We start from the raw sequence: 12,081 nt of genomic DNA, 5'->3' as shown, positions 1-12,081 counted from the left end.
AAATATCGGCAGATTTGTATGTTTTGTAACATCAAATTTTGTAGGCATAATGTGACGTGGTTTGTATTTAAAAATTCTAGAAATTAATGTAGATAATGTAGTTTCAAGTGGCAAAGAGAAAACGTACGATTGTGGTAAGTACACAAACAGTGAATACAAATTTTATATTTAAGTAACAAAAATCTGTATTTGTATTAAAATTTACCACAAAAATTACAACACCGTAAATAAAGCACTGATAACAATGATTTTAACTTATTCCGGCGCATCCACCATTTTTACACTTTCAATTGCAAGGTGTCTTTATTAATAATAAAATTATTGATTTAATTGTGTATAAATTACCTTCGGAAGTAAGAAACATTATTGAAACAAAACTAATTTTTTTTATTATTTTAGGTAGGTAAACAGGATACCAATCTAAAATGTCAAATAAATCTTTGTGAATAAATAGTTACACTAGATCAGATTTAAAAAATTGTCATTTAGAAAAAAAGTGTCAAAAGAAAAAAATTTTAATGTTACCCTTATTGTTGTTTATTGTAACGCGACTTTGGAACTAAAACGCTCTTCATTCTAACTTCGCTATTGAACATAATAAATTGCAAAATTGTAAAACTGTAAAATATGTAAGTATTGAAATTTGTAGTCTGGATTACTTGAAATACTTGACTGATAAAAAATTGCATATTTATTTTTAATTATTTTATATTTAATTCTGCTTGTAATCTGATGGAAACAGAAAATCGCGCCCGACAATTACTGTACTGTTCCGGTATTGATGATCTTTTCCATATTACCATTCATATCACCGACGTATATAAAGTTCTATTTTATGTACTGGAAAGTAAACATGCAAACTGAGTAAATTATTTAAAATAATCATGAATTTTATAAAGTCGTCACAAAAACCAGACCTTCATAGTTTTGAACTAATTACAACAAAAATAAATTAAATGGTACATGGGGGCAAAACAATACCTGCAATTTTTACTGTTATGGTTTTGGACATAAAACCGGCGAGAAATTTTGTATTTAATTATTTGTTTCAAGATTTAGTACAGTACTCTAAAGAACGTAGTGCAAAATTAATCCGTCATTTTCTTGACATCCTGTAAAATCATTCTAGAACGTGTATGGATTGGGTATTTATTATAAGAGAGGGTGATCAAATTCACGATGCGCAGACTGCAATCGTCCCATTTTTTGCCAGCTCTCTTTCTGCGAACCAATTGAACTCGCGCGGCGGAGGAAGCGCTGGTGACCATGCCCATATCTGCGCATTGATTCATTTCCTCCACGGAGCTTCACAACTAAATGAGAATCGGAGAATGATAAAACAGAATTATTTTTCACAGCTTTTTTTATGTTTAAACTGCACTGTTTACTAAGGATCTCTAATATCCATAAAATTACATTTTAGTAGAAGATATCGATTTATATGAGACATCAATACTGCTACTGAACTTTTATTTCTCTTTCTAGTGCAATATGCCATTATTTAAAGCAATTACCTTCTTTAGGGCGACGATATCGATTTACTCCACTACCTTTAAAACTGAGCCGCCTGACACAGTGCATTGTAGTTCAATCGAATGGAAATGTAATTATTCACCCTTCGATTTTCTCAATGAAGAATAGAATCATTTCATAGTTTTAAACGATTTTAAGTTAAATGAAAGAATATGTTCAATTGCATTTTATCTCTGTGACTTTCTTGTTACTTCATTTTAAATTTCGCAGTTTGTTTCGTTTAATTCAGACACTGTTAGTGAGTGCGTTAGTTATCCAAATCTTGTTCTAGTGTTGCGTTATTTCCGTTTTTACATGTATTTACCTGTTTAATGATTTAAAATTTTATTGATTTTTAATGTTTATACAATCACAGCATTAATAATAATTGCGCAAAAGTTTATTTTAAACCAACATACCGACATTAATCTTTTATGGAAAACTACAGATAAAATTTAAGAATTCTCTAGCGAAATTTTAATTTTGGATTTTTTTTTAATTTGTCTAATTTTTAAAGTGTCGAAAAACACCGAGAGATTGTTATGTTCCCATTTTCGCCTATCCTTTTATCAATTACCACTGTAATATGGTAGCCAAAAATAATAATAAATCAAAAAAAAAAAACTTTAACTACCATCGTCGGATGCGCTGCATGAATTGATTTTATTCCTGGAAAACTCCATCTATTGATTTCCTTGAATATATGTAATTAGAAGAATTAATTATTAACTAGCAAAATTCTTTATAAACCGACAATATTAATGCGTAATAACAAATTAAATAGAATAATCGTAAAAAGCACAAATATTACAATCTAAAATCCTCATACGACATTGGAATGAAAGATTTAACTCAAAAAAAAATAAGTGTCGATTTAGTAGTTTCAAAAATTTGGTTTATAAGCCTTATAACCAAAACTTGGTAATCTTAAAAACATTAGACGGTAACAGCGTAACATTGATCGCTCTAATAATCACCATTGATTTTATCCTAAGAGTATTTTTATAGGGAAATTTTCTGCATGCATAAGCCATCTATTGATATAAAACTTTAACTGAAAAGTGAAAACTTTATTGTACTCACAATTTAAGCGCCAATTACAGAAAAAAAATTAACAGGAAACTTTTTGCCCGGCGCATCCACCATTATTACTTCCTTGTACTATTATTTTGATTTACTGTGTAGTTTTTTGGAAATTACAAAATAACAATTTTTAAGTATATTAATCTACAGTTAGGGCCAAATCTTTTTGGACATCATTTTATTGACATTTTAGTGTAATCTATGCATTACAGTCAAATTGACGTGCAAATTGCAATCAATTTTGTCAGTGACAGTAAAATACATTTATAACAATCAATCAATTTTTTTATGTTAAAAATGATTTGACGGCACAGTATTACAATAATAACAAAATTAATACAATACTTTTTCAACGTGTGGTCTCATATTTGTGCGTGAGGACCTGGCCTGCGCATATAAAACTACTCAAACAAGTTAAAACTTTTTACTTTGTTACATTTGACAACAACGCAAAATACGAGTATGCTGATCTCATAATCTAAAAAAAAATTACATAAATGTGCGTATAATAAAAAATAAATTCTCACCAAAATAAACGTTTCTAAAGACAAAGAAAACAACTTTATTGCTGTAATTCTAACGGGACGCTGACATCTGATGCACAGAATTAGAATGTTTTTCTTTACACTTTGTGATTGTATAATCCACTCTGATTCGTACAAAGACCAGGGAATTTGTCGGCTCTAACAATAAGAATAACAATAAGAACAAGAATAATGGTTCGTACGTTGTCAACTTACTTTAATTTCAACTTGATTGCCAAACCAACAATACAAAAATATTTGTGTGGTTATACCGTGGATGTATGCAATATGTGAAAGACCTTCTCCACTGGCTGGACTCACCTGCAAATTTTATTTAGACAAAGAAAGTGCAACTAAATTTAAATACAATAGTCAGCTGAAACATTATCAGAGCTATTACAGCTGTGCTAGTAGCAAATTGTCCCAAAATAATCCAATTAAAGAACTTATTACTTCTTTCAATAAATCTAAAAATACTCCTAATAATACACTTTCGTTCATACTTAGATCTCACCCTAAAATTGCTTTGTGTCGTTTTATACATCCAACAAGTTCCTCTCCAAAATTCTTTTGGTTTCCAAGAGTCTTCAAATGGAAACATAACAGTTCTAATTGTGTGTACATTAACATCATAATTCCCATAATAAAGCAATCTAAATTTATGTTACACAAACTCATTGGCCACATACAAAGCAGTTGGTAAAAATATGCAAGCTCGTAAAAAGGCGACACTTTCACGTCAAAAGGAAACCACGCGTCAAATGGTAACCGCCAACCCTCCAAAGCGGGAGCCACTGACCACATCAATAAGTTAAAAACTACAACAGTGTTATACCATAAATATATCTTCTTCCAACGCCGTAAAGTAGGCTCAACTAATTTTAACTCTTGGGAACTTCTTGGACGAAAATCAGAGGTATTCAATGTTGTCAATAATTTTTTGAGAAACCTCAAATTCTTCAGAAAAATGTACATTTTTACGACAGCCAAAAGATTCGTGGTGATCAACAACACACTAGAAGTCACTGCTTCAAAATCTGTATAAACGTAAAATACATTTGCAATTTGAGACAAGTTAAAGCCTCCGACGAGGAAAATTGCTGCTGATGTTACATAAACCAAATAACAGTCGAATTTGTAAAAATCGTCTTCAGGCCACAGACCAACACTTCTTAAAACTAAAAGGTTGAGACGAATTGCACTTTTCCAGTTGAACTTATTTTTAGACAACATTGTGGTTTTTTCTGAACTGTAGGTTAAACGAGCTTTTGAGGCTTTTATACAGGTTGTTGCACTCTTTCTAACCAATGAGGGGAATGTGTGTACTTCTGCGCTTACATAAAGCTACTTGTTCTATAATTTTAGATTGATACAAAAAGGTGGTATTACTTGGCGGCTTTGTGTAACAAGAACTGGTAGTTTTTCGTCTTCTAATTTGCACAAATTAAAGGCAGGAAGTTGTGGGCAAATAAACATGGAGCACTCTGTCATTCAAATTGCAGTAAATACATGTTTAAAGTAGGGAAATGTTTTTCAAATGATATCTTAGAAAAGTAATAATTTTGTTATATAATGTTGTCACACAGATAATTCACCATTTGTGCTAAAGCTGTTAAATAAAATTTTTGAGTAATTATATTTTGGGTTATTTGGAAATTTAGGCTTGACTGTAAACTTATTTATAGGAAATTTTTGGTAAAAATCAAAAATGTTTATTTTTGGATCTGCTATCAAGGCAACTTAATAGAAAAATTATTTTTTTATTTTTATAAGATTACTCTAAAATATTGTTGAATTAATAAAAAATAGTGTTTTATTGTGCTTTATTAACTACAAAAACTAACAAAACGAAAATATTTCCAATCTGTGCTGAGCATTTTAAAATTATTTACTGTTGACAGTAGACAAGACAGCAAAATATGACCAAGCAGACTTCATAATCTAAAAACAGACCTATACAACATTTATCTGTCACACCAAAAATATTTACAGCAATAAAAGTCTCCAACGAAAACGTAAACAGATTCATGGCTGTCATCTTAGCAGGTCTTTGACATCTCTCACTTAGAATCATCAAGCTTCGAAGTGCAGGAACAGGCTGTCCAATCCAATTTGACTCGTAAACGGCAAAAGAAATGTTTCTACTCTACACAAAAATAAGCATGTAAATATTTAGTACTACATAGCTAATTTAAACATTTTATTGAACACATAGGTAGGTTCAAATAAAAGTGATATATTTAACTTAAAACTAGTAATAAGTTATAGTTAATATTAGTAAGTTAGAAATGTAACTCACGCTATCCTTAGCATCGAGAGTTATAACGCCACTAACTCACGGTTATGCCAACCATGTTATCACTGTCATTAGGTAAAAATTTCAACATGTTGGAAAAACTGTTGTATGACATTCGTGGGTAATCGAAATATTAACTAAACTCAGCAAACTTCGTAATACATTAAAATAATTCAAAATATAACAATTTTATTTAAATAAATAAGGTAAACTACTAGATTACAAAATAAAAATAAAATAACTATACTAAGTGAAAATTGGTAAATTTGACCAAAATTGAGAAATTTAGACACAAACCTTGAGCTGAATCTCATTGCCGAACCAACAATACAAGAAAATTTCAGCAGACATCCCAACAATGTAAACTATATTTGGCAAAGCAGGGCCGGAAATTCCAACCTTTGAAAAAAGTTACTAAAAATTTAACGAACACTAAAGAACTGACCACACTTAACTGAAACATTGTTAGAGCGAGTCCTCCAGTGCTTGCCACCATTTGTCCGAAAATAATAATGCTGAAGATATTGTTAGTGTCTTCAGCGAAACTAAAATTTTGGTGCTCTTGTACAAGAATGGGTTTAATTATTCTTACCGGAGAATCATTTTGTGGTATTTGACACAATTTATGAGTTCGGTACCAAAATTTTTGTCAAGATTTTTCAAATCATCTGCCAAGATATCACACTGACAACCAATAAACATCATAAAAGCATATATTAGGGTATCCACATTTAGATTGCAGAGACCCAAGTACCAAATGCAAACAAATTGGAAAGCATAGGTCAGTTCGTAATTTGGAAATCCATCAGTTTTAAAGGGATACCATGCTTCAAATGGTAGTTTATGCTGCTTAACCCATCCATTAATAACCGGTACGAGCAGCCATAAACTTATATTTATTATAACAATACTATGGAAAATAATATAAAATCTTCTCCATTCGGTGACTGAACGTTGAATTAGTTTTTCTTGATAACTGTTCTTCGGGCGAAATTTTGTGTTTAATGTTGCAAACAAGTTTTTAATAGTTTTCAGATTTTGTATGTAAAAGTATCGTTTCACAACAGAAAAGATATTCGTTGCGGCCACAAACACTGTTGCTGATAAAGCTTCCAAATCGTTATAAACATAAAAAATGTTGACAATTTGTGTCAAATTGTGGACTCCAATAATGATGATAGTGACCAAAATAAAGTATAAGAGATACAAGTCCGGTTTGTAAACTTCGTAGTCTGGAGGCCACAATCCAAAGAATTTTAATACCATGAGATTGACGTTGACGTTGTCTCTCCAATCGAACGTACTCATTATTAATCACAAACTTTACCACTTCTTGTTTTCACATCTGACACACAAATACAAAAAGTTCGATCGCTTTTGCATTTTTATACCCCACTTTTGATGTTCTATCCAATCCCAACGCTTTCATGTATATTTTCTCCAATCAAAGCTCTGCTTCAAATACAAACACTGCTGCATTTTAATAAAATTTTTAGTAGAAAATTAACTGTTACAATAGCGGCAATGGTACTTGAATAAACGTATGATTTGCAGGCTCGAGTAATTACTTCCCAATTGTATGTTGCTCGATGAAATATAGGTAAAGGACTTGTTATTTTTATTTTATAATAGATGGTAAATAGTTTTAATACTTTAGTGTTGCTCCTATTTCTAAATAAATAAACCCAAGCAAATTCTAGCTAATGATTTTAAATGAAAAAGAAATATAATAATTTAAACATTTGTAAAATCTAACTCACGCACCAGGTTAAATTTTTATACAATTATTAGGTAATACTGTCTATTACCATCATTATCTAGTAGACACCATTATCTGATTTATCAACGTTTAAACAATAGAACTGAAATTTCGTAATTTTTAGGTGTTTAAGATGAAAATATAGTCTTTGATTTGTGCTCATGTATAACTGCAAAACAAAATTGCCTACTTTATTGTTTAAAAATGATTAAAAACAGCGACTTTTTGTCACGTTTAGAGAAAAAAATACAGGTGTCAAAAAATTCGCGCCCTAGAAAACAAGAGAGGGTGCCGACAACGATACAGATGATAAATTTTAAAACAAAAATTAGTCAAGTTCAATAGTATTCGAAAAAGGATAAAAAATTAACAACCAATCCCGAAAGCCTATTCTAGAAGTTGAGTAAAAGGCCATTCCAATTTCCTAAGCAACGAGAGTATAATGTTCATTTGACCCATGGATGATAATATGTGTCTATGGTTACCGATTTTCAAATTCTGTTCAGCTTCGGAATTGGCTACTGTTTTTACGTCTTAACTCGATTATTTTTTGAGCCAATGAATTTTGGTTTCAAAATTTTGGTTCAGAATTGTTGCCTCCATAAACCTTTTCTCTTAGGGGCGCGAGTTCTGGGGCACCTGTATTTTGGTTCTTATACAAAAAGCCAGCTTCAATTCTGGAAATTTGAAAAGAAATTATAAGTTTTAATTTATAGATAATTTAGAAGAATAATTTACTTTTGAGATACATTTTCTATATTTTCTAATAATTGTTTATTAATTATTACTAAAAAACTTTTAAAATAATCTAAAAACGGGCGCATCCAACATTTTAAACACCATATGATTTATTAATCTTGCGCAAAACGGCAAAATAAGACCACGAGATCTATAGAATCTAAAACAAGCAAATTTTGTACCATTCCAATTAAACAAATCACCGTAAGTTTCTAGATTACGACAGACCTACATAAAAGCAGACATTTTAATCGATTTATGACATTTCAGTATAAAAATAAATTTTTCTGAAAACTTAAAGTGCAGCTCGACAGTCAAACTCAAAGGTAGCCTAAACAAAATTGGTACTCTAAAAATTATAATCATCTGTAGATATAAAAAGTTTAAACAGTTAAGACTGTAAGTAAGCTTTTAGTTCCACTTCGTTATTAATCAACAGTACATCCAGCTCCTAACTAAATAGGAAGAGAGAAAAACTCATAACTCATTAATTTTTCAAAATAAAATAAAAAAACTTTGGAATATTTAACAACAGTCAGCCGAATAATAAAAGTGATTGCTATGCAAGCAGCACTGGTAAAAAATTGTTCGAATCCGATCATATTAAAAATTTTCAAGAACTCAAGATCTGAAGATAACATAACTTATTGTAAGTAGTTTCGGGATTGAATGTTGTTTATTAACGTGACCATAAGGTATTTTTTAATTCGCAGTTTTTTATAAAGTAGTACATATTACTAGAGTTAGTTACTAGGGTTTGTTATTAACACATTATTTCCCAACTTAAAGCCCTATCAATATTTCTACATCTCTTTTTGTGTATGTACAAATAAATATAAAAAAACTTTATTTTTAAAGATTTTGCATTATTACAACTAAAATTTCTCAGTGAAATCGATAAAACCGACGACATTCCTTACCTTCTTCGAACTCATAAATTTATAACTTTCACTAATTAGCGTTCTTAACCCGGTCATTAATTTTTCCGTGAGAAAATCACCAGATGTTAGTTTCTCGAATCCAAGGTGTGAACTTAATCGAATCAAACCCTTTTATTAATTTTTCTTATAAGAATGCACTTTGCGTGAGAGAGCAAAAATCGATAATGAATTATTAAGGGCTGTTTGCTGCGGTGCGTCGATAAAAGTCCCTTCATAAACAGTTTTATCGCGCTTCAGTACACAACTACTCATTGCAAGGTAATTTCAGGTAAGACCCGTTTTTAGGTCTCAAAGAATATGTCGTTGCTCGCTAAAATGTATTTAATAAATTCTAACAAGTGTTCTATGGATTATTGACTTTGTATAAAACAGCGAAATATGACCAAGCACTGCGCAGAATCTGCAAATTTGTTATTCTAATTATTTTGATAACAATAAAATTACTTTCAGCTTACAGTTATGAAAGTTTGCAAAGATAAAGCGAATAGGTTTATGGCTGTTATTCTGATTGGTTTCCCTGTTCTTAAATTCAGAATAAGCATGTTCTTTTTCACGCTGTTTGGTTGGTCTAGCCACTGAGATTTATACGCAGCAAATGGTATTTCACCACTCTGTAAAACTTAATGAGAAAAAATAGGAGTAGATAAATAAAATGTACCTTGAGCTCCACTTCATTTCCGAACCAACAATAAAAAAACAGTTGGGTTGATATACCCAAGATGTAGTTTACATGAGTGAAAGCTTCATTACTAACTGGAGAAACCTAGATTTTACACTATTCGTTATCCAAAAATGGTACCTACAAATGGATATTTACCAGACTTAGTTGGAACATTGTCAATGCGAGAACTACCGTGCTTGTAGCGAATTGACCAAGAATGACAATGTTAAAAAAGTTGTTGCTCTCTTCAGTAAACCTGTGATTTTTTTATTTAATTTATATGTGTACAATTGATAATATAAGTTTTACCTGAGAATCTTTTTGTGGTGTTTTATTGAAGCGACGAGATTTTTACCAAAATCCCCTTCGTTGTTATTCAGATTATCACAAAGAATACTACACTGGCATGAAATGTACATCAAAAGAGCATAAATTAAACAGTCCATATTCGCATTCCCAATAGTAATGTACCAAATACAAACAACTTGGTAAAGGTACACAACTGCGTAGTTAATTCCACTGCTGCTATCAAAAGGATACCACGCCAAAAATGGTAACTTTTGTCCTGCATTCAACATCGGGGAAATATTCCACAAAAACACATTACACCCTGCAAGACCACACAAAGCGAAATATCCAATTCTCCACTGATTCAATGTTGGTTGTATTAACTTGATCTGTTCTTCAGATTTTGGTAAAAACGGCTCTGTATTCAGAGTCATAAAAAGTCGCTTTATTACTCTTAAATTCCTTGCACAAAGATACATTTTTATCGTCGCTAAAATATTAGTGGTTAATACGAAAATCGTGGCTGTTAAAGCTTCCAAATCGTTATAAACGAAGAAAATATTTATTATTTGTGATAAGTTGTGAGCTGCAATTATAAAAACTGCGTTGAAAGCCGAGTAAAATGTATAAGCATCAAAGTCGTAAAGTTTATTCTTTTCGGGCCATACACCTACTAATCGCAGACAGAAAAGATTAGGTGCAATGGTGGATAACCAATTAAATTCTTTATTTTTCATTGTAATGTATAGTTTCGAGGTTTGCTAATAACTGTCACTTTTTCGATTGGTTTTAAGGTTGTAAATGAACAATAATGCTCAATCCAACAGTTCGTGGGGTAGAAGTTATACAAAATTTAAGTAATTATTGGACAAGTTTATCGCGGAGTTCTCAGTAATTAGAATAATTGGTTAATTGGTAATTGTGTTTTTGAATCTTAAAATATGCATGTCGAAATGAAATTAGGTATTAGTGATTAAGGAAAAAAAGTCACTTTTTTGACTTCTATTGCAAAAAATTAGCTTTTCCCTTTCTGTTCATTATTTTTATTAATTAAGTTTGACATGCTTATTTTAATACATATCATTTTTGTATTTTTTTATTCTTCAATCAATAATATTCCTTCTTACGCACCTTGCTCTTTTTTTATTTTATTTTTTTTTACAGTTAAATAACACAGAGTGCTATATTACTTTGCACATTTTTTCCAACTTTTAATGCAAAAATTTCAAAAAGTGAAAATTGAAATTATTAGCATGGTCGTCTCAAATCACGGATGTGTAGCTTCAAATTATGTAATTTTGTTGAAAATGTATAGAGGGAGAATCTGGAGAATCAGAGAGGTTACAGAAAGCGATCTGAGTAAAAATTGTCTTACTTTTCCTTTTCTTGTAAAAGTTATAAGGTTGTAAAGTTGACCAATCAGGACTTAAAAAGTAATTAAAAATTAGGCTGAAAACATAGTAGTTTGGTTTTGACAAAAACGAGGGTGCTGACCAACTGTCACATTTGACATAATTAATCAGTGACGGCACAAATGTAGGTACTTGAAACTGAATATTAAATTCGAAAAATAAATCGTATACAAAACTATAAAACCATTCAAATTGTCCTTTGTTCCGATCTAAACCAGATATGAACGCCGCAACAAGGAATTATTTACTGCAATCTTAGAACCATTGCAAAACTGTTCAGCACTCGTTGACAGATACCTGACAGCGTACGCCTATGTTACAAAATGTCAGGGACATGGGTGACATTTTGTACCACGAAATGACATGATTTCTTAAATTTTCCAAATATCCAAACTGTGATGTGATTGGTTACTTTTACGTCTTTCCACTGCTTGCAAGAATTGTTGCAGAAAAAAAATATTTAAGATTTCAATTTCTACCACCTTTATAACATTGCTGTTACAGTTTGGGGCTTTACTTACCAAATACTTTGTATAGAATGTCACAGAACTCATGCCTAGCCGAAAACCGGGCATAATTAGGACACGAAACTTGGGTCGTCAGTTACATGTGCACCTTTTTTTAGTGGGCAAGCTGCTTAAAAGTAGCAAAATTGACATTACTTGACAATGTCAGTTATGAGGTTTCGAACGTACAATTTTGCTGTACACATTTCGTTGTCGTCAATAGTTACCTATACAAAATCAAATCATACAATGGTGGACACTGAATCTTGAACAGAATTGTCATTTGATTGTCAAAGTTTCTAAACCGGGCTTTACGGAGGACGTTTCTTCATAACCAAACTTTTAATTTTTGATTCATTTG

The 12,081-nt window shown here is 31.1% G+C and overlaps 4 protein-coding genes across 4 annotated transcripts; all 4 read right to left on the bottom strand.

The window, feature by feature from the left end:
* Nucleotides 1–2,957: 2,957 nt before the first annotated feature.
* On the bottom strand, nt 2,958–4,610 carry LOC148178858 (4-vinylanisole receptor-like). Its single transcript, XM_088029479.1, has 8 exons — nt 4,509–4,610; nt 4,468–4,472; nt 3,634–4,419; nt 3,487–3,586; nt 3,336–3,440; nt 3,123–3,278; nt 3,024–3,073; nt 2,958–2,982 (listed from the first exon to the last, which is right to left on the bottom strand). Exons 1-8 carry the CDS (start codon nt 4,608–4,610, stop codon nt 2,958–2,960), a joined length of 1,329 nt encoding a protein of 442 aa, XP_087885605.1.
* Nucleotides 4,611–4,989: 379 nt separating this feature from the next.
* On the bottom strand, nt 4,990–5,789 carry LOC148178857 (4-vinylanisole receptor-like). Its single transcript, XM_088029960.1, has 3 exons — nt 5,713–5,789; nt 5,110–5,265; nt 4,990–5,060 (listed from the first exon to the last, which is right to left on the bottom strand). The coding sequence occupies exons 1-3, from the start codon at nt 5,764–5,766 to the stop codon at nt 5,004–5,006; spliced, it is 267 nt and encodes an 88-aa protein (XP_087886086.1). The 5' UTR covers nt 5,767–5,789; the 3' UTR covers nt 4,990–5,003.
* LOC148178856 (odorant receptor Or1-like) lies at nt 5,781–6,723 on the bottom strand. Its single transcript, XM_088029478.1, has 3 exons — nt 6,008–6,723; nt 5,871–5,960; nt 5,781–5,829 (listed from the first exon to the last, which is right to left on the bottom strand). The coding sequence occupies exons 1-3, from the start codon at nt 6,721–6,723 to the stop codon at nt 5,781–5,783; spliced, it is 855 nt and encodes a 284-aa protein (XP_087885604.1).
* A 2,473-nt stretch (nt 6,724–9,196) lies between these two features.
* Nucleotides 9,197–10,290, bottom strand: LOC148178855 (odorant receptor 4-like). The gene is made up of 5 exons (XM_088029477.1): nt 9,824–10,290; nt 9,671–9,770; nt 9,512–9,616; nt 9,309–9,464; nt 9,197–9,253 (listed from the first exon to the last, which is right to left on the bottom strand). Exons 1-5 carry the CDS (start codon nt 10,279–10,281, stop codon nt 9,197–9,199), a joined length of 876 nt encoding a protein of 291 aa, XP_087885603.1. The 5' UTR covers nt 10,282–10,290.
* Between the last annotated feature and the right edge of the window lie 1,791 nt (nt 10,291–12,081).

The sequence above is a fragment of the Gnatocerus cornutus genome, chromosome 2, assembly GCF_029298725.1.
Source record: "Gnatocerus cornutus isolate USDA-ARS CGAHR chromosome 2, icGnaCorn1.1, whole genome shotgun sequence".
Lineage (NCBI taxonomy): Eukaryota > Metazoa > Arthropoda > Insecta > Coleoptera > Tenebrionidae > Gnatocerus > Gnatocerus cornutus.
The sequence above is the reverse complement of the archived record's forward strand: the minus strand, read 5'-3'. Positions and strand labels throughout refer to the sequence as shown.